The 22014-nt window shown below is 54.0% G+C and overlaps 2 protein-coding genes and 3 pseudogenes across 2 annotated transcripts, besides 15 other annotated features; all 5 read right to left on the reverse strand.

Moving 5' to 3' along the window:
* Positions 1-1078: part of a sequence feature (areas not merged during assembly with more than two copies in the genome that could not be assigned to a particular haplotype) that runs on past the window's edge.
* Positions 1079-2418: a sequence feature (haploid, Esmeraldo-like haplotype).
* Positions 1698-2708, reverse strand: Tc00.1047053511797.167 (mucin-associated surface protein (MASP), putative; the record flags this gene model as incomplete). The annotated part of the gene is made up of 1 exon (XM_813382.1): positions 1698-2708. One exon carries the CDS (start codon positions 2706-2708, stop codon positions 1698-1700), a length of 1011 nt encoding a protein of 336 aa, XP_818475.1.
* Positions 1930-1960: a microsatellite.
* Positions 2132-2319: a microsatellite.
* Positions 2353-2421: a microsatellite.
* Positions 2419-2484: a sequence feature (haploid, non-Esmeraldo-like haplotype).
* Positions 2485-10305: a sequence feature (areas not merged during assembly with more than two copies in the genome that could not be assigned to a particular haplotype).
* On the reverse strand, positions 3073-3861 carry Tc00.1047053511797.184 (annotated as a pseudogene).
* Positions 3314-3402: a microsatellite.
* Positions 4536-8395: a mobile genetic element.
* Positions 9313-9332: a microsatellite.
* Positions 9676-10896, reverse strand: Tc00.1047053511797.200 (mucin-associated surface protein (MASP), putative; the record flags this gene model as incomplete). The annotated part of the gene is made up of 1 exon (XM_813380.1): positions 9676-10896. The coding sequence occupies one exon, from the start codon at positions 10894-10896 to the stop codon at positions 9676-9678; it is 1221 nt and encodes a 406-aa protein (XP_818473.1).
* Positions 10306-10744: a sequence feature (heterozygous, Esmeraldo-like haplotype).
* Positions 10745-11117: a sequence feature (areas merged during assembly that could not be assigned to a particular haplotype. This can correspond to areas where the two haplotypes were merged or to regions with more than two copies in the genome that were merged during assembly.).
* Positions 11118-11159: a sequence feature (heterozygous, Esmeraldo-like haplotype).
* Positions 11160-22014: part of a sequence feature (areas not merged during assembly with more than two copies in the genome that could not be assigned to a particular haplotype) that runs on past the window's edge.
* Tc00.1047053511797.210 lies at positions 12623-14923 on the reverse strand (annotated as a pseudogene).
* On the reverse strand, positions 15510-19211 carry Tc00.1047053511797.215 (annotated as a pseudogene).
* Positions 19516-19535: a microsatellite.

The raw sequence follows: 22014 nt of genomic DNA on the forward strand, positions 1-22014 counted from the left end.
ACACAAAATCAACACCGACATCCCTCGCGACGCAAAGATCTCGATTGCCAGCACGGGCTTCCTGCCGCCCTGCCATCGACGCTGAAACACGGCACAGTGCACGCACTTATTTTCCTCGTGTGCGGTCAGCCGTTTGCTTCACACATTCTTCGGTGGGCTGACGCCCATAAAAGCACGCCACAAAAGGCCACTGTGATCGCACAAGCTCTTGCGATAAGCGTCGGTGTGTGCATGGACCCGCTGCTCACACGTGCTGGCAGGCAGCCTGCAGCCGGTGCCCTCGTGCCAGTTCATCGGCTCCAGAATGGAAAGAGAAAGTGGCCTATTCCCCATGCACTTATTCCCACCAGCAGCACCAACACGCTGGTCGCCAGCCGTCATTCCTCAGCGCATCCATGAATGCCGAAAAGTGACGTGGAGCTGCCAGCCAGCAATGCCACAATCCCCGCACACATGTCGGCTCCACCAGAGAAGACACACAAATCACAAGCGACACCCCTCACATGTCATCCGAACACCATTCCGACACACCGCGACACGCCAAACAGAAGTATTCGTCACTCCATGCACCTCTCCACACAATCAAATATTCCACGCACCACGCACGGCAGCAGCTCACACGCACTCAGACAAGTGTTATTCGGATCAGTGTTATCCACGTGCTGCGGTGGGAAGTAAACAAAAGAGACGACCTGCCAAACCCCAAAAGAGTGCCACGACTGGCCGCGAGTCAATGGAACGCAGCCACTCAAATGAATTCGGTCATAATGCCCTCAACCTCCCGCATTCTCCCACTAAAGCCCCAAGAGACGCAAATCAAAGGCATCGTCAAATAAATTCGCTGTGCAACACCAAGTGACGCCGCAGTGCCTCCTGCTGTCATCCGGGGCCGTTGTGGACGCCTTCACGAGGACAGACACCCACCGGATATTCCAAACGGCGCTGTACACCTGCGACGCATCCGACGCTTTGAGGCGCACATGCCTAACTATCACCAGAGACGCCCACGCGACGTCGGACGCCCCACACAATCAACGACGCAAGTATACGCCAGAGTGACAACGAGACATCCGCTAGCAATCACACCGCAGGCATCATCACAAACAGCACCAGCAGCGCTGCAGTCAACTGTGGGGTGCCATGGACCAACTGACGCATGGCGTATTTGGAGGAAAGAGCGTGGCGGCTTTAGAAGGATACGAGTAGCTAACACTTCCTTAACAGGATGAAAACAATATGGAAACAATAAGAAAAATTCAGGCGTCCACAGTCAAAGCAAACCGCCGATCACAAAAGCGGAATGGACGCACTCAACCACAACACAAGTAAAACAATGAAAAAAACAAAAAAGAAAAAACGAAGCGTGGGACGACCAGCGCACACACTCTCATTGCTCCCGTAAAGCCCAACAGGGAGAGAGAGAGAGAGGTCGCCCACTCAATGCAACAAAAACAAAAAACAAAAAACAGTTACGGTGCTCCGCCCATGCAGCCAGGCAGGACGGCAGCGGTGCATGTGGTGCAAAAGAGAGCACCAACGGGCCTGCATGGGTGTGCATGCATATATACAATGGGCACATTATGTGTGTGCTTCGTGGGGTGAGGTGAGGGCGGGAGCCCATGCAAGGGGGCACACACAGAGAGTGAGAGAAGGACGAGTGTGTGTGCGGGCGGTGCACGGCGCTCTCTCCCTCACTCTCACGCGGCCACCACCGCAGCAGCAGCCGCACACGCAACAACAAGAAGAAGCAAAAGAGGGGAGGTGGTGTGGGAGACCGCGGTGCTGCTGTCACTGTCGCCTGTATTTGCGGTGGCATTTGTACGAATGGCGTTTTTATCTTTCGCGGATTCTTCGCCATTTTCCGCGGGGTGTTCGTGCTGTTGATGTTGTTGGAATTGTGCTTCATCACTTTGCTGCTGCTTTTCATGATCTTCTTCTTCCTCTTCCTCTTCTTCTTCTTGTCGTGTGTGTTCAGTGCCGGATGTCGTCCCTGCCGGTATTTCGGCTGGCGAGGAGTTGTGAGCCGCTGCTGCTGCAGACGTCTGATCTCCTGTTGAAGAGTCCCCTGTTGTGTTAGATGGATTACTGCCTGAGGACTCCGCCTTACCATCACTGCTGCCGGCTGAATGGTCAACAACAGGAGCAGCAGGAGGATCTGAAGGACCTTCAGGAGGAGCAGGAGGAGAAGGAGGACCAGGAGCGGGAACAGATGAACCAGAAGAAACGCCACCGGTGTCATGACCACCAGCAGAACCATCACCAGGAGAAACAGCAGGAGCAGCAGGAGCGGGAGGAGAAGCAAGAGAAGAACTAGAAGGAACGCTGCCGGTGGCATGATCATCAGTAGAACTTCCACTGCCACCACCACCAGAACCGCTTCCTCCACCGCCTCCACCACCAGAAGCCCCGGCAGCACCACCAGAACCTGTATTTGTATCTGAACCTGAATTATTTGTCTGCTGAGAAACATCTTCTCCATCGGAAGCTTCAACGGCAGTAATGGGCAGTACTGACCGCAAAGGCATCGTAATCGCAGTTTTATTACATCCGTCAGGCATGTGGGATCCATTCTCACCCAACACTCCCGACGCCATGCAGCCACCCAGTGCATTGGTGTCAACGTCCCTCGCATAAACACCGCCGGCAACGCACCACAGCACGCAGAGGGCACAAACCAGCAGCACACGGCCAGTCATCATCATCGCCATCACTCCCGTCACTTGCGTGCAGCCTTCAGCACAAACTAACTCCCCGTCAACGCAGAGCAAAAGGAGAGACAAGTCACACAGCCACGCACCGTCCCATCCAGCAATGAGAGTCACGCACAGTAATGAACGGCATTAGCGCTGCGCACAAGCCATTGGACAAATGTAGCCAGTAAAAATCCAAAACTCGCAAAACACTTAATGAAAAAAGAGATATTTAAAGAAACGAGCCCAAGGCTCCGCTGCGCATGCATAGGAGTGTGTCTGGGATGCGTTCAATGCGACGGATGTGGGGCACAACGCGGAGCACACAGCAGGGCAGCGGAAGCAAAGGAAGCAAAACACAATCATCATAATTACTGTTACTTTATACATCGGACCACAGTAGACGTACACACATGTCACCGCCGTTGAGTGCTGGCACGCACAGCCCGCATACACATCTTGAGCCCACAGCGGCGTACGCCAGCGCGGATGCGGCAAGCAGCAGCGGGGCACACACCCACGCAGAGCTGCTGAGGCTGCCGTCAATTTCGCGAAGATGTGACGGCCCTCGGGTGGTCGTCGTGGTTGGTGCTTCCGTAGATGTAATGATTGGTGCCTCTTTGGTTGTTGTTGTGGTAGTCGTCGTGGTTGGCGCCTCTGTATTCGTCGCCGTATTAGTTGGCGCATTTGTCGTGGTAGTAGTGGTCGTCGTATTTGCGGCAGTGGTCTCGCTCTCTGATACCTTCCTTACAGCAGTCAAACTTGTTGACTGCTGCGCATCGGATGTATCTGTCAGTTCTGGATTAATGGGCTTCTCTTTTCCTTTGTTTGCCGACTCAGTGACCCCATTAGGTGGCTGCTCCGGATTGGTAGTAATTTGTCCCACCGCCGTAACGGGCGCACCATCGTGTGTCTGTGGCGCACTGTGAGATTCTAGTGTCTGTTCCTTATCAGTCGTCGGATTGGACGTCTGACCCGCATTGTTCTGGCTTCCTCCCTTCAGATTATCGGGCGTCCCTGATGTCTGTTCCGTCTCGACTGATGCCTTTGGCGCAGGGGAGTGTCTGAACTTGCAACATCCTGATCCTCATCAACCGTTGTCACGCACACGGAAGGGAAGTAAAACAGAGCAACCACCAACAGGGCGCACAGCAGACGGCACATCATCATCGTGAGTGTGGTCGTTCAGTGGTGTGGAGCTGATCTGCACAGTGAGGGACATGGAGAGCAACAGGGGAGACGAGAGGTGCGGCAGACACACACACAGAGGGCAAACCATATGAGGAGAGGGCAGCAGCCAGGCATGCACCGTACGCCGCACACCACGCACGACAAACACTCCAATCCACGGCAGCAGGCACACACACACAGCCCTGCCGCAACACCAACACACAGACGGAGGAGGGAGAAGCAAACAGGAGCGGCACACAAGGCTCCACCGCATGTGCATACGGCGAGAGCGGTCCGTCGTGTCTGCACCCCTCACGGAGGGTACTCACAAGCACAAGAGGAGGTGCAGTGCACACAGCAACACAAAGGCAAAGTAACCGTAAAAAAGGGAATGATCCCCGCACACCACGTAAATTGTTGGTCCACAGGAAGTGCAGCCAATATTCATTACAAAGCAACTTCTTATCTTGTTTTAGTTGTATGCTGCTACAGTAAAGAGTGAGCAGCGCAAGGGCCGTCCGTACAAAAATGGCAAGTATTCCGTCTCATAGGGGCCGTTGTGCGGGCTGAGGCAGTCCTAAAAAGTAGCACGCCCAATTCCCAACGACGGGGCATTCCCACAGTGGATGATGCGGAGTCTCCCGTTTTCAGTGGGGATGGGGGATCAGCAGCCCGTGGCGTCTGTGATGAAGCGGCGCCGGAGGAGCCTGTTTCATATTGAGTACCCGCGGTTGTGCTTCCTGCGTGTTTGGTCTGCTGGCGTGCTTGGCACTTTCGGTGGAGACCTGTGCGCGAGGCGCCTGTTAGGAAGACGGTGGCGCCATTGCGGCATCCGCATGCGAGGCGTTCTTCGACCATTGGAACACCAGGATGAGCACGTCCGGCAAACGCCCTCATATTGTGGACGGACGAGCGCACTCTGCCGCAGATCGGGCAAAGCGACGTTGATCCGCTGCTCGTCATTCTACGAGGAGTTGCCGTCGGCACGCCAGGTGGAGGTTCCGGAGGCAGGAGCGGGTCGATCTCCTCGGTGAGGGAGGGACGGCGCTACCGACATAAAGGGCTGCCTGTAATCTGCAGGGCGTGCGCCATTCTACCGAAGAGTGGGCAGGAGTCGCATCGCAGTTGTGCGCAGAGCTGCGGGTCGTGGCACAACATTTGGCCGGACACAAGTAATAGAGTTTTCGCTATACCGACGAGCGCCTGTAGTGTGGTGTACGCGCCTTCTTCTTCCTCCTGGACTTCCTTCCAGCATAACCTCTCAACGGCGGCAAGGAAGTCCACGTGCCAGATTGGGATACCCCATTGTGGGGAGGGAACTTGCAACCGCGGCTTCTTCGACAGCGGCCTCATTGCATGGCACACCGCAGTGCGATGGGGAGAACATAAATTCTACAGAGTGACCTCGCCTCACCAAGAAAAGTAGCATAATCCAAATTTCTTCAGTAACGTAGTCTCGCACGGCCAATGGACCGGCGCGGTGTGCCTCAATTGCCGACAGGGACTCCGTAGCCACCAGGATTCGTGTGGGCGATTGGGATGTTTCCCAGACGAGGAGGCATGAAGTGTCTAAAGCCATTTTTAATGGCAAGGCACTCTGCTCTCTACGAGCATGCGAGCCTGCCAGCTGCTGCACGATGGACCTCCACAGGGAGATTATTTATCTTTGTGGGGCCGTATAATAGTGCAGCGGACCCGGATGCGAGTCCAGCGAGAGATGGAGAACCGTCCGTCCATGATTCAAAACTGTAATCCCATAGAAAGGAGTAAATGGAATCAAAAGCCGTGCGCGTGACATCATCAGACGCCTTGGACAAAAAGTGGCTGATAAAATATCACTTTATTACAACTCACGGTGTTCCAGGGAATAATTCGGTGTTGGGTAAGAGGAGCACGATTGTGGTTGTGGGGCATCCCAATAATGTTACTGACGCATTGTAATTCATCAATAACAGCATCTCTCGGGAGCGAAATTGATGTCGCCGCTTTATTATGCATGGACGGCGGCATACATTCCGAGTAGATAAGGGAACGCAAATCCTCATAATCATGGAGGCCTACATAGCGTTCGTATTGTGTGAGCGCACAAGGCCAGAGTGTCTTCCGGAGCGGGAGAGGATTAGCCTTCAAATATACCGATGTATTCCCCGTTGATATGATAAGGCCAAGGGATGTTTTACAACTTTTGCGATACCGTAATTCCATATTATGGAGGTAGGTGGGGGCAAGGCATGGGACAATTGCATCGCCAGAATACAGTGACACGCTATGAACGTATCCAATCAAAAAGGATTGCATGGTATGATGAGACGCAACAGCCCGTGCAACCAGCCGCAGCTGATAGCAGCGTAGCTTGATTTCATTTGAAGCGGTGGAAGCGTGCGTAATCAAAATTAAGAAGTTGATCCATCGTTGTGTCCAGCAAGCGCACTGGGCGGGACTGAATGCGTAGTTTCCCATTGCCAAGATGGAGATTGACCATTTCATCGTCAGACCGTGTGTGTGAAGAGATGTGGAATAGAGCAGCTTCACTCTTATCAACGTTGATTTTGTGGTTGTGCTCAGCAGCCCATGCCGTTATAAGGGACAGGGCGGGTGGCATTGCCGCAGCACATGCATGGGTGCCCGCACCTGAGGCAACAACTGTGAGGTCGTCAGCGTACATGAGTGCGGAGGCAGAATAGATGTTGTCCATGCGGCGCAGCAGGTCATCCACACAGTGGAGGAATAATTGGGGTCGCAGGGCGCTGCCTTGCGGTCCTCCGGCTGGGGTGAGTTGTTTCCGGGAGTGCTGTTCGCGAGTGCATACCCTAACATAGCGGCCCCGCAGGTTGTTATGCAGCCAGCGTTTGGTTCGGGGGCCAAGGCATGAAAGTCTGTCGAGCATTCCGAATGATTTCCCATGGCCAACAGTGTCGAACGCAGTCGAAAAACCAATCGAGACTACGAGCGATGGCAACGAGGGTGTCGTGTGGAGGCGCCGCCTCCAGGGCGCGCATGCTCCACAATGCTAAACTCATTCAATCCACGGGTAATTTCACCAATAACAAGTGTCACCACGTCCGATGTAGAACGCGAAGGTGCAAGTCCAAATTGACGTGGGTGGTGCGGCAATAACGCTGACAGACGGCGGTGAATCATTCTTTCGGTTAACTTTGGTAAAACAGAGAGTAGCGTGATAGGTCTGTAGCTCTCTGGGCAGCATGGATCTTTCCCGGGTTGGGAAATGCGAATATTGTCCTCAATTTTCCAGGAGCCAGGCAGGCTGTCATTTGCAAAGGAGTTGTGGATCATCGTTCTAAGAGTGCCGCGCGCAACGAGCCCGAGATGGTGCAGGAATTCATTCAACTTGTTGTCGGGGCCAGCGGCCGAGCCGAGCAATGAGTCACGGATGGCCACGTCAAGTTCACACGGCGTGGAAGGCCGATCCATTTCCCAGTCACCAGGAGGCAAAGGAGTGCGGCGTGCAGCAGCAGCAGTATAAGGTGATGTGGCACGTGAAACCCGCAAAAAATGACGGACGAGTAGATTTGTCTGTTGCCGAGGCAGGGCGCAAACGCGGCCAAAATCAGTGCGGAGCACAACCGATTGCGGAGGATGAGGGTGCGGCGCCGCCATGGCGCGGAGATATCGCCAGCTTGGGATGGATGGGGCTCCAAGTTTTTTCGCACAGACCTCTAGCGGCATGGAGAAGCCACGGCGTAAGGCTTGATTTCTTTCCTCCTTTTTTCGGGCACATTCGGCTCAAAGTAGGCTGTCTCCAGGCGAGGCAATGTGCGCGCTTTGTGTGCCGCTTCTGCGACGACCTCGGCTTGCACCATTTCGTTTGTCCAGATCGTTTTGGGGCTTTCACGGCTGCCGCGCGGGGTATGGCACTCAGCCGCTCGTACGATACCTCTGCGGATTTCCAACCATGTGGACGCGGCGGCAAGGAGTGTTTCACACAACGAGGTTAAAGCAGGCCAATCCGCTTTGCGCAGGGCGAATGCGGCTTTCTTCCGTCGAGGCAGCGTATTGGCTAGTCGCGGGATGCCATCGTCCATCCCTACCGAGTAAGATATCAAGCGGTGGTCCGAATCCATGTAGGGAGTGGATTTCCAGTGGGAAACGCGTAGGGCGCAATAAGCAGTCACGTCAGGGGACGAGACATTACGATGTGTGATCCGTGTTGCCTGCGTCGGGTCATTTGCCAGCCCGAAATCCATATCGATTAAAACAGCGGCGAAGTCCTCCCCTCCAGTCGTTGATGGTACATGTGACTGTCCCGAAGCTCATGATGTAAATTCAATTCACACGCAATAATCGCAGCGGGTCCTAAGTGGCGGACGATATTGATAAATGAAGGGCTTTGAACAGTTGCTGCGGGGAGGGTTGTAGAGATTCACCACGCAAATGCTGGAACAGCGCTGTGGAAATGCACGGACAGCGATGGTCTCCAGGAGGTCTGTGCCAGGGAGCGACAGGCGCTTGCACGGTAGAGAGTGACGCACCTGAATGGCAACGCCACCACCGCGCCCAGTGCGGGCCTGAAGGAAAGCCATTATAGCCAGAAACTTTCGTCGCTACTTCACCACGGTTATTCATTTCCTGGAAAAAAAAAGATGTCTGTTTGATGCAGCTCCCATCGCGCAGCAAATGCATTTTTTTTTTTACGGACGAGAGGCCTGCAGTGTTACGCTGCCAAATATTGATGTAGCCATCCATCCTCGGTGCCAGGGTTCTTGTGGACGTCACCGCTACGGGTGATATCAACGGAGTGACCGCAGCGAAACGGCCGTGCAGTTTTGTCCGACAGCCTGCAGGCAGACCGCTTCACCTTCCCGCACCGGGCATTGGCGTGGAACCTTCTCGAGGGGTGGAGTCGTCTTGGTCCCCGTCGTGCTCGCAGCAACGCCCTTCTGCGGAGTTCCTATATGCAACCAGAGCTCCGGCACCGCGACAAGGTGCGGACCCCATCGCTGGGGCCAGGAGAGGCCGCAGTGCCTCCTGCTCTCATCAGGGATCCTTCTTGACGTCTTGATGCGGATGAGCACCCATCGGTTCATACAAGCGACGCCGCACACCTGCGGTGCATCCTGCGCTATGAGGGGCACGACCCTCACCACAGCCGGAGTCGCCCACGCGCCGTCGGTACGCACCACATAGTCAATGAAAAAGCAGGGATGCGTCAGGGTGACAGCAAAGCATCCGCTAGAAAATCACTTCGCAGGCATCACCAAAAGCAGCACCAGAAGCGCTGCAAGCCACGGGTTAACGTGGACCAACTGACGCATGGCGTATGTCGAAGAAAAAACTTAGTGGCCTCACAAGGACAAAAGAGGCTGACACTTCAAAACAAAACAAAAATGATATGGGAATAACAAAAGAAGATTAAATTGTCCACAGTCAAAGCAGACCGCCGATCAAAGAGAAGTGGAATGGATGCACTCAACCACAACAGACACAAAAAATCAACAAAAACAAAAACAAAAAGCCGAAGCGTGGGACGACCAGCACACACACTCTCATTGCTCCCGCAAAGCAAAACACACACACAGGGAGAGAGAGAGGTCGCCCACTCAATGCAATAAAAACAAAACAAAAACAGTTACGGTGCTCCGCCCATGCAGCCAGGCAGGACGGCAGCGGTGCGTGTCGTGCAAAAGAGAGCACCAACGGGCCTGCATGGGTGTGCATGCATATATACAATGGGCACATTATGTGTGTGCTGCGTGGGGTGAGGTGAGGGCGAGAGTCCATGCAAGGGGACACACACAGAGAGTGAGTGAAAGACGAGTGTGTGTGCGGGCGGTGCACGGATCTCTCTCCCTCACTCTCACGCGGCCACCACCGCAGCAGCAGCCGCACACACAACAAGAAGAAGAAGAGGCAAAAGAGGGGAGGTGGCGTGGGAGACCGCGGTGCTGCTGTCACTGTCGCCAACCCTTTCCTTATCTCCACTTTGGCGTTTTTCTGTCTGTGCACCATCGGAAGGTTGAGAATTCTCCACAGTAGTCTTTTCAATGGATGTTTCCTTCTGAAGTGGGGAAGAGCTTTCATTTGAAGATGTCGCTGCTGCTTGTTCTTGACTGCCAGTTGATACACTCTCCGCAGTGTCTGAAGTGGATACAGGATCCTCGTTATTTCCTTCTTGTTTTGCAGGTGAATCCGTGGATGCACTCGTGTTCTGGCTGCCTTTCTTCTCTTTTTCTGGATTCGTTTTTGGATGATCAGTTTTGGGTTCCGGCAGAGGTGCGTTTGATAATTCCGGTAAGACTTTTCCTTTTTTTTCTATTTTTGTATTTGGATCCTCTGCTAAGTCCACTGTTTGAAGTGTGTCCGAATCCCCATCTTCTTTCCTTGGTTCTTCCGAAGAGTGCTGCTCTTTTCCACTCAATGTAGAAGTGTCCTCAACACCTTGGCCCCTTGCTGGACCAGAGCCCCGTGACTGCGTTTTAGCGACGGGCGTATCCGGTGCCTTTCCGTCGAGCAACTGGCGACTCTGATCCTTTGCCTCATCACTTTGCAAAACTTCTTGTTGGGCTTCACGTTGCGAAGGGGATGAAAGACTGACAGTGGTCCCCGTGTTAGCACTACGGTCAGGTGAAGAACCACCACCGGAAGCAGGACCACCAGCAGGAGGAGAGGAACCAGCGCCAGGCACAGAACCAGCATGACTGCCGCCAGCACCTTCTTCTCCAGCAGAATTTACACCGCCTCGACCATCACTTCCACCACCACCTCGTCCTACTCCTGCAGTGATTTCGGCACCAGAAACTCCATCACCTAAAATTAAATTTTTACCATTATTTTCCTTGGAAGAAACACCTTCAGAATCTCCAGCTTGTATGACAGGAATGGGCAAAACTGAACGCAAAAAGGGTGTCGGCACGTCTTTATCAAATCCGCTCCACAAATAGGATCTTTTCTTTCCAAACCCTCCCGAAGCCACGCAGCCACCCTGTGCGTTTTTGAGAATGTCCCTCGCATAAACACCGCCGGCACCGCACCACAGCACGCAGAGGGCACACACCAGCAGCACACGGCCAGTCATCATTATCGCCATCACTCCTGTCACTTGCGTGCAGCCTTCAGCACAAACTAACTCCCCGTCAACGCAGAGCAAAAGGAGAGACAAGTTAAGCAACCACGCACCGTCCCATCCAGCAATGAGAGTCACACACCACAAAAACATTTGAGTGGGCGCGGTTCAACAACAATCAAAAAAAAAAAAAAAAGAGGAGCGCTCCTCGCCGTGCACCGTTCCTCACACTCCCACAGTCACTGTTACTGTTATTCCCTCTCTCCTCAGTCCCTCACAGGCACGCCACGCTCAATCCAACACGCGCCTCTCCCAGCACAGGCAGTCCGTCATGCGCTCCCGCTGCGCCGCAACGTCGTGCCGCCTCTCCTCCACAATAAGGAGCTCAACGCCCAATGCGTGCTGACACACGTGCTCCATGCGCCGCAACCACATGCGGATCAGGTTGGCCGTCATGCACTGCATCTCGTTGTCCTCCTTGTACATGAAGCAGACCCTCACATTCTCTCAATACACGGCATGGGAACTGCGAGTGGCGGCCGAGAGGTGCCACTTTTGTGAAAGAACACAATGTGCGGAAACAACGGCCACCCTCACTCCCTCAACTCTCCCGCACACAAGGGCGGTGTCATGGCGAACAGAAGCCCGCCGCACAGCACATGCACAAGGACACATGCAATAGCCGTGCCACCGACGTCGCACCGCAGGATAAAGCCATGCGGACAGCACAAACACGGCGGCAACGAGAGGGACGGGGCACATCCAAGTGCATACCGCAGTCCTTCACTTATCCCTTCCCCGGCGGGTTGGCGTCCCACACTCACAAATGAGGCGCGGCGCACACCATCCGCTCCCCTTCGAGTTCACTCAGCAGGTCGTCGCCCAGTCACCCTCCTGCCATCGCAATGGGGAGCACAAACAATCGTCGCCGCGGACCATCGGTGCCTCTAGCGGAGAAGAAGAAAATGAAATAAGGGCGTGTCAAAAGCACAGCCAGCAGAGGGACAACAAAAGAGACACAGTAACACAAGGTGACAGCGGACACGGCACAACAAAAGCACGCCGCAGTGAATTAACAAAGAAAAAAAAAAGGGTAAAAGTCCAAGAAGAGCTCACAGAAATTTAAAAAAATATGGTGAAGATCGATTCGGCAAGACTTTTATTTCATGTGCCGATCAGCACAACAAAACGACCGTGTGTTTGTGTGTATACATATCGCCCGCACCAGGAAGGAAGAGAAAAACTAAATTAAAAAAGGAATTGCACTGTCCCACCAGCCCACAAAACATCCCTCACATTTCATGCAGCAATCGGCCTGTTCTTCCAATTCGTGTTTCGTGCAGTCCGTGGAACGCGCAGCCGAAGGGCCGGCACCGCGTGTGGGCGACAAGAAAGCAAACAAGAGAGGGAAACACGTCGCTCATGACGGTGCGCAGCTGCCAAACACCACGTAAAGCAAAAACAAAACTAGTTATTACTCCGGCTGAACTACATTAAAAAGAACACTGAAAAGTAAAGACATTGAAGAACCAAACGAGCAGTAAAATAGAATTAAAACGGTGGTATAAAAAAGGACGGGCAATGCGGCATGTATTCTCCGTGAGGCGTCGCAGATCCACACTCCGTGGCTCAGAAGACTGCCACCACCCAAATACAATCCCAGTAGAAGCAGCAACACACACGACACGCACACACGCACGGTGTTGTTACCGCTTAAATCACGCAGTATCAATTTCACGTCGTTGGGAGAGGCGAGGTGGTCGTCGGGACTCACACCGCTCCACACCCTGCGAGGTGACTTTTTTTAATGGGGATTCGTGTCCAGGGGCGTGGTGCTCATTCATTTCTCTTCCGTAATATCCCCAGCAACGTGCTCTCTGACGCTGTCAACTACTCGAATCTTCTCGGGTGGTGTCGGAGCCGCTTCCCTCGTCGGAACGGGGTCTCTGTCCTTGAGTGCACGCATCGCAGTGGAGTTCAGTGGGCGGCTGTACAGAAAAACGTTCGTCACCGTCACATGAGATTAGTGCCCACAGCACGCGCCAAAGCAAAACCTCAGGACCTCAGGTGGCTTCTGACCTGTTAACAGCACCTCTTCCTATTCCGCCCCCAGCAACTGACCATCAATGTGCACAGAGGCCTTCTTGCCTTGCAGCATGAGTGCCACTTGGTATTCTTCCTTCTTCGGCTCCCAAGTGCTCCTCCGTGCTTTTGTCGTGCCCTCAAACAAAATCGCCCACTTCTTATTGTGGCTGCACGACAGTCCCATGGTATGATTGGACGCAGTGTTCGCCAACACCGCAGTCAGTGGAGGAGTGTTCCCACTCGGAGCCTCTTCGATGGTCACCGACACCACAACTGTGAAGTGGTGGCTCAAAAACACATGACGCACATTATCACTGCGAGTGTTCACGGGCCATATTGCCCTGGACTCAATTCTCGTCAATTGTAACCCATCGCTGTCCTTCAATGCATTCGTCACCGTCGCATGCAGGCAAAGGTACTCGTCGTTCCACGTGCCATTACTGGCCGCATCGGACAAAACTGCCACCAGACCCGCCGTGGGTATAGACACGCTGGAGAAGAAAGTGTCCTTTTGCGCCCCAGTACTGAAGACGGACTTGATTGCACTCACTTCCTCCGTCAGGCGGGAAAGTGAAATGGCACGGCCCTCACCGTTGCCCCTCCGTTGTAAAAGATGCAAACTGCCATCCGAGTGCAGCAGGGTGCTGACGAGCTCCCAATCCGCAGCACTGTCCGTGACAACCGGTCCAACGTAAAACGAGCGGTTGCTGTCCGTGACCCAAACGTAAAGCGGATTGGCCTTATTCTCCACCGAGGCGTACCCTCTCTGAGTGTACAGCATGACCTTCCCTTTCCTCAATGGTCGCGGTGATGAGGGCATCCACATGCAGGCTTTCTTTCTGATAGTCTCCCGATCCTGAGTTGACCCACACGCCTAAAAGCTTCCCGATGGCCTCCGTCCACGTTGTCCCCATGCCACGCGACCCGTACACCCTCTGGCCATTCTCGCAGTCAACAATCATGGGAAGTGATCCCTCCCACTCGGTGACGCGGGGGTTAAGACATTTCGCAGGGGACATGCCCTCAGAGAGCGACCAGGCACTGCCGTTGTCCGTCGAGTAAATGGTCATGGAGCAAACGCCTTCTGCTTCATTCTTCGCCATCAGAGGAAACAGGAAGGTGCCATCCTCCATCACAACACCTGCGCCATCCGAAGCAATGAGCTCCGTCCGTTCACCTTCGTGAGAAGCAGAAGAGATCAGTTTCGAGAGTGTTTGGGGTCGCCCCATTCGATCCGTTCACTCTGCTTGCCACCCGTGGGATTCGTGACATCACCCACAAACAGTTTCGGCTCCAAGCCGCCCTCTCTCCAACACCCACCTTCGTAGGACACATCAGAGCCTCCCGCGAGAAGAAACACTCCGTTGCCCTTCGTGATCGTTGTGGAGTGGTGCACAACACCCAAACCCTCCTTTCCCTCCGCTGCACCAAGCACAGTGTGTGCGCTCCATGTATCTTTTATTGACCTCACCAACAAGAGTGAAACAATCCCACGCAGGGTCAATGTGCCCCGCAACAACATCGGAAGAAAAGGGCTTAGTTAATTGGCCACCTTGATATCCGGCATCCAAATGTGACCTTCGGCAAAAGCAGCCACCACTCCACCAGCTCTGACGAGAAAGGGTAAAACAAATGAATCCCTTGACGTGCCTGAAACAACCTCATCCCTCAGCTGCAACACCTTCTCCCGTGGAAAAAATAGATCGACCCTCTCCGGCTCCTGAACACTTCTTAAATCATTCTTGCCATCATTATCCTTTGCAGGCGTGGCTCCAAAAGTACCGCAGCACATCAACACAACAAGGAAGAGCAGCACCGCGAAAGCAAACACACGCCGCGAAATGTTGGGCCTCTGCGGCTCACTCTCTCTTCCTTCCCTCCTCCTTCCGCTGGATCCGGTCACGCGGCGACGGTTGTGTGTGCGGGGCGCCTTCACTGCAGCAACACGTGAGTGCATACAAATATGTATGTGTGGGCGGTGTGTGTGTGCTGTTGGTCCTTTCAGAGCCTTCGAATTTCACAGTATCGATTCGCATTTGTTTTCCTTCTTCGTCTGTGTTTGCGCGCAATAAATCAAATTAAACTTTAAAACGCACCAAAACGGAGCGTGGCAGGGGAGTGGGTGGTGCCGCCATCCACAGTGTAACACACCAGCGTCGTCGTAACCGCGACAGTAATTAATCTCCCCGTCAACAACGGCTCAAGCACTGTGAGGCCCCAGGCAGAATCAGAGACACTGACGTTTGCGCACGGGCCAATACACCCTCCGGCAAGCAGCACCAACCAACAGACAGGCAGCAGAAAGTAAGTGCAAGAAAAATCCCAAGTGCTGCGGGGTCCTTGCAAGCAGCGCTCCCTCACTGCAGGGCCTTTAAAGCGTTCCTCGCTGCAACATCCCCACCACTCCCTCGGCGTGTCGGTGGATTTTCCCGTTCACCGGAACAAAAACAGCGGGATGCTCCGGCAGGGCTCGAAGACACACAGAGCGCACCGTCGACGCGATCAACGGGCGCAGGCCCTCGTGAAGTGAGATCCCACAACCGTGATCCCTCCATTGACTCTCCTGGACGTGAAGGAGGCATGAAATGCCCTCTTCTCTACAGTAGTCCCGAAACGCAAAAAATACCGCAGGACATCCCGCGCAGCCACGGCCTCCTCAGCAGCCCGACAGTCCACGCCGCCGCACCGCTCCTCAAGAGGTCGCCAGGCCCGGTAAGGCAAGCAAAAGGGGACCAGCAATTCGTTCAGGGCGTTCAGCAAAATGGGGTGCAGCAGTCGGGTGAGTGCGGCCCATCCACGTCCTCCCCCTCAACCGAACCATCACACAGTCGAATCACACACCCAAAAAGAGCAGTGGCGCCCAAAAAAATAACAGTGAAACTAACGCCTCGTGCTCTCCTCAATGTAGTTTCACGGCACACCCGAGGCATCACAGGAAGGGACAAATACTTACATTCCGTCGGCATAAGCACGGAAATAAAGCGCGCATTCTGCCCCTCTGAACTCCCATCCAAATCGTCTCGGCCACAGAGTGTCTGTCACCGACCCTCAGGAAGGGCTGATGTATCGACTGCTGCTGACCGACCTCCGGCGATTGAAACAAAAAGAGCCACTGTCTCTCGAGGTTAGTCACCACCCTTTCCTCCCATTGAAAGGAAAAAAAGCAAAGTGACGGTGTGGGCGTGTCTAGCTGACAGAAATGGAGGAATTGACTCCAGCCGCGGAACAAATTGAGCGAATCCTCCTCCCAAATCCTTCAAAGAAGCCAGTCGGTCAGCTGCCGAGGTTAACGGCGCGGAGGACAACACCTTGAATGCATGGAGCACTGCAGCAGCCTGAATATATTCTGCAATATCCGCGGTCAGTCCATGAACGTACAACAAAGGGACAGCAAGTTCAAAGGGGCGTGTGAACCCGTCAGTGACCACCCGCGCCGGAGGATCGCCACTCCCACCCTCTAGGGGCACGTTAGTGACGTCAAATATTTCCATCGCATGGCATAAATTAGTGCCTTGCAGCACCCCATGCAGTGCAGCAATAGAAAACCATCTCGAACACGGCGTGCGACAAAGATACCAAAGGAAGGTGCAGCAAATGTCCTCCACATCTCAGCAGTTCCAATCATCCAGTAAAAGGCAGAAGCTTCATACAGCACCCACGGACTCAGCAAATATGGCGTCAAAAGGCAGCGAGATGTCAGATGTCAAAAGGCCCGCATTTATTCCCCGTGACACTTCCACAGATGAATACAAACGCCATGCTCTGCGGCCTCTCGACCCCTTCGAGGCAACGTTGCAGCCACATGGCGATGGCCCAACGTGGCTGGCGATCAGATCCAGTCGTCGCGGCAAAACAGTACAGAAAGTAGGGTGGTGAGCCCGCACATTCGCCTCGTCGATGCCTGCCTCAGCTGCAAGAGTGAAACTCGTCTTCCCAACAGCCGCGCTTCGGGTCGCCGAAACAACTGCCCTCACACCGGCAACAACATCTGCAAGCGCCTGTAATTCCTCGACACAGCCCGTCAGAAAAAAACAAAGCGGCACTCAATCCCTGCTGCCACACATCCCTCGTAACCATTTGCAAACTCGTCATCCAGCAAAAATACCCCAACAAAATAACAAGAAGACCGTTCATTGCTGGCAAGGGTCAAGAACACGTCGCTTTCATCCTGCTACAGAATATTGTGCCTCCTGCGTAACGCGACTACAAGTACGCGGTGCGCCAACACCGAAACAGAGGGCATGTTGCCCCATGTCCCTCCCTCACCACAGGGGTCCAATAAGCGCAGCTGGCCATCCTCTCACCAAAGAAAAGGCCCAATGGAGCGGACAATGCAGTGTGCGGACCACCCAGCAGAAACTCCCTCAGAGAACAAATGCTCTTGAATGCCCTTCAGAAGGGACCAGCGGGTTGGCCGTGAAGCCAACAGACACCGGAGAGCCACCTGCTCTGCACGCATCCAATGACGCAATCGAGAGCGCAGTGTTACAGGGCACATCAAAAATCCTATTCTCGTCTCCGTCTGTGTGGGCATGACAGTCCTGCCATCATCCCTCGCCCTCACAAACTATTCCACAGGGTCCTTTAGACCAAAGAACACCACACTGCGATATGCCACCGGATAAGTGATCCCCATACCGCACACAATAATAAAATGTTCCCCACGTCGAGGACCGCAGTGAAAACGAGCACAACGATGAGCAACATGAGGGTTGTCTGTGCTCTAATTCATCACAACACTCTGCCCCCCGTTGGTTCAGGCCTCTGCCACACGAAGAGGCACAGATGTAACATCATTTGCACGCAACAGAGTGAAATCCGCAAGAACATTGTCAGAGTCATACAGGACGCAACAACCACCAGCCCGGTCAGTAGCCGTTGTGGGCATATTCTGCAAAACATGGTCCACGCCCACAGGAAATTTGCTGTCCAGCTGCACAAATAATTTATTGTTGGGCCAAGCAACGTGGGCCAAAAACGACGACACCAGTCGATATTCGGTCGTAAAACCGCCAGTGAGAGCCATTGATTGGAATAAACACCAAAGCCACCAACGGCCAACAAGAACTGCAACAAGGCATTCGTACTTGAATCAAGGAACGTATTCTTCTCCTCCATGAAGAAAAAAAAAAGAATATTTTTCCTCCTTACAGAGCCTTCCAGCAATGAAACACCATCATGCAATCCGCCCTTATCGGCACTACTCAGGAGCATAAGAACTGTGCAACGCGTAGAGGGCGCTGCAATCAAGCAAATGAGATGCTCCACGGTGGCAAGCAGACTCCTCCCAGGCCAAGCATCAACCAGTCGCGAGCAGCATGTCTCTTCATGGGCTCTCCGTTTTGGTTCCAAGCAAAACGGAAGGCTTTCGTCGCTCAGCACCAACCCCGCGTTGCATCGTGTCGTCAAGGGAATCAAGTGAGGACGACGGAGTACATCATCGGGGAAATCGCCCTCATATGTGAGAAACGGCATCGCACACGCCGGAAACAGGTGCGCATGATGTCCCTCCACGTCAGCTGCGTAGCCTGTCAGATGGAGAAAATTAGGTGAAACGGAAGTCAGCGCACTCACCTCCACCCCAGGCAGTTTTATCAGGACGACCAAAGCACCAAGCTGGGGCTCCACACTTGTTGAGGGATATCGTGACGCTCTGACGCGTCCACGTGCATGTCCACACAATGTCCTATTTCCTTTTCCCCCGCCGCACGCGTCCGCACCGTCTTTTAAGCCACATCCAGGAGGGATCGGATGGCGAGTGGCACCTGGTCAGCCAGCAGCGTTCCATTCCTTAAGGCTCCGAATACCGAAGCCCCAAAATCACCGGCCATCAATCAATGATGCCGTTGACACAAGACCTCTGGCCAACGCCACACACTTGTTCCGGAGCACATGTTATCCCATGCCTCGCCGACGCCACCCTCAGCATCCTCTACAGGTACACCGTGCATTCACTCCCAAAATACGGGTGTGGAGTACACCTCAATAATAACTGCACAATTAGCCTGCAAACTGCTCGCTGAAAGTTGTCATTGTGTTGGGTGGCAGGGGCAACGCAATCGCACGTCGCAGCTCCTCAGGAGATTAAACAAGATGGCAATCGCCATTCAACTGAGATGGGCTTCGCAAGCCCCTTGCGACTTTTGTCCGATGGGGTGCTTCAGTGCGTATGAAACCTTGTCCGCGGGACGGAATGCCTATGCGCTCTAAAAACGTAAGCATGAACTCACGGGAGAAAAATACATAATATAACGGAAGCAAAATGCCACAAATAAGAAAGAACGGTAAAAAAATTATATGGAGGGGTATAGATATGAAAATATGCATTGATCAATGTATAGGTATAACGATATGGGTATGAGTATCAAAACGCTACTTTATTTTTATTTATTGATGCATCTGTATAGATATGGATATATCCCTTCCTTCCCCTACTAAAATTCGACAGATTGCTTGGTTTCTTGGTTTATTGAAATGCTATTCTATTGACTGTATATTTATATAGATAGGCATGTAAATATCGGTACCAATATCTATTCAGCGCTGTTGATATATATATATATATATATTGTTACTATTCCTCGTGTCCTCTCAAATAAATACAAAGGCCCACACGCCAGCCACCATCGCAGAGCACGTCGGCTCAATGATTAAAGATGTAAAAGAGAGACCCGGCACCCGAAGTGGGGGCCGGACAGCGGAGGCCGTGAAGCACACACCACCGCTACGCACCCGCCCCGGGGATAGCGCGGTGGCTCAATAATCCGCTGCTGCCAAGAATCAATAAAACAACAAATCACAGAAACAACCAAACATGGACGCTATAAATGAGGAAAGGGAGAAGAGGGCAGACTGCCAGGAGCAAATGCGGCCCGCCGCATCTGCGAGGGGCCTTGTGTCTTCTCGCCGCGCGGAGGTACTGATGGGGCAGAGCCTTTCCACTTCAAAGTGGAACCACACCAATATTTCCGTAAAGCACGACTTCCCCACTTCTCCAATGTCCGCTCCATGCTTTTTTTTGGGTGCCTGCAGAGCCGGACAGCGGGGTAAATGCAGACCTGCCTCTCCGCACAGTTCCAGTCGGCCGGTATTCACAATGTCCGGCAGATGCCCGTGGCGTGCCGTGCTGTAGCGGGTCAGTCAGGCATTGCTGTGGCACGGAAACCCGCACGCTAAACGGCAAAACCAAACTGGTGGTGGTCCCAGCGGGATGTCGTCGCCGGGCAACGTGCGCCTTCTCGGCGGCCTGAGCCCTCTGCCGCCGGGAAATCGGCAACACCGTGACGCTAATCAATGCATGTGTGCGTGCCAATTTAGGCACACGGTGCATTGTTTCTCGGTGGCATTCTCCTCCTGCGTGGAGGCGGGGATTCTGCGTTGGTTTGATGCTCTTCATGCAAAAGTTCAAGCTTTGCAGCGCGTGGTTACTTATTCTCCATTTTTAGTGTCACGACTTTCTTTCTGTCGGGTGTTTGTGCCGGGTGTGGGTGGTCAATCCCCCGGCATTCCCCGCCTGCCTGCCGCATTAAGGGAACCTATGAGGTGCCACTTTCTTCGGTGCCGACGGTAGCTCTGTTCCGGAGTGTTCGAGTGCCCGTATGCGGGATAGTGGTCCCGCTTTCGCTTGAACCCTGAATTCACACAGTACGTGCATTCGAGCGCGGTGGATGCCGTCAGACCGTCATATTCCTGGCAACGCCTCCTATTTGTCGGGGGAACTCTTGCTTGTGGAAGTGCCAAAGATGAATTACGGTTCCGGCTTGACTTTCGTACAACACCGTGCAAAAACTGCATGGGAGTGGCTTCGGCATGGGCCGTGCAGTCTGCGGCGGAGGTGCGATCGGTGTGCCGTCGCTCGCTCTCGTCCTCGCTCAAGTGCTGGGCGGTGGTTCCGGTGGGATTTCTGGCGGCTCCGACTCACTGGGAAAGCCAAATTCCCGCAGCGCCTGGGAGCGCGTAATGCCATGGGCGTTAACCATGTGCGTCACGACACTAGTGCGGCAGCTGCAGTGCTTGCCGCACACCGGGCAGTCTGCCGGGTGTCGGATCGTGGCGTGGTGGGGTCCAGCAGGAGGAGATGGCTTTTCCGTGCAAAGTTCTTTGCGTGCCTGCTGTGCGGCATCCGCGCCGCACCAACGGCATGTGCGTGGGATGGCGGGTTGCAGTGGTCGTAGCAGCCATCCGTATTCGTGAGAAACACCGGTGCGGAAGCAGGCTGGTGCAGTCTCCTCCCTGCGAGTGACAGTGGAGTTCGTGCGCGTGGGTCCCAGTCACCTGCTGCAGTGGAGCGGTGAGCTCCTGGCCTGAGCTGTCGGACACCAATAATACGTCCGGCCAATGCGACGATGCCGGTGCTCCATGCGTCTGTGAGCTGTGCGAGGTTGGACGCCTCCTTGGCTTATGCATCACAAGCTTCGTTCCTGGGTACGCCGCAGCGGCCAAGGAAAAACTGCATCCGTGTGCGCGCTCCTCGGTGCTGCTGGCAAGAAAAAAGGGTACGTCCACAATGTGAGTCACCAGGTGATCCAGAACCGTCGACGTGTGCTTGCGTGCTTCCACGGTTCAACGAGAAGGTGCAGACACGCACGCTGCCGTGGAAAGAGTCTCGGTGAATATCGTACTCTCCATGCTAACACCACACCCCTCTGTATCTGCTGTGGTGCATGAATTTCGCACGGTCGGAGGGAAATTGGGGAAAAGGAAAAATTCCTCGTGTGAGCATCCCCGTACCAGCGTGGCCAATCCGCGACAATATCCCTTGCCTGTGGAATGCGGTGTGCCAATTAAATCAAAGGCCGCGACGTGAAGGGATGTGCAAATTGCCGGAAGTGGCCGTCACACCTCCTGCACACACAAAACACGCGGGCCGTAGCGGGCAACAAATCCCAATGCCGCAGCATCCAAGGCTCCCACGTTCCACGTGTACACCTGAGGGGTACAGCCATGGCGGTGGTGCGCTCGAGGATAAGTGTGGAACGTGACTGGGATGGCTTGGTCTGTCACTTCCACCGCTAAAGAGACATCGATCCCCCTCTGCACTCGCACACA

This window comes from Trypanosoma cruzi, genomic scaffold, assembly GCF_000209065.1.
Source record: "Trypanosoma cruzi strain CL Brener 1047053517167 genomic scaffold, whole genome shotgun sequence".
NCBI lineage: Eukaryota > Euglenozoa > Kinetoplastea > Trypanosomatida > Trypanosomatidae > Trypanosoma > Trypanosoma cruzi.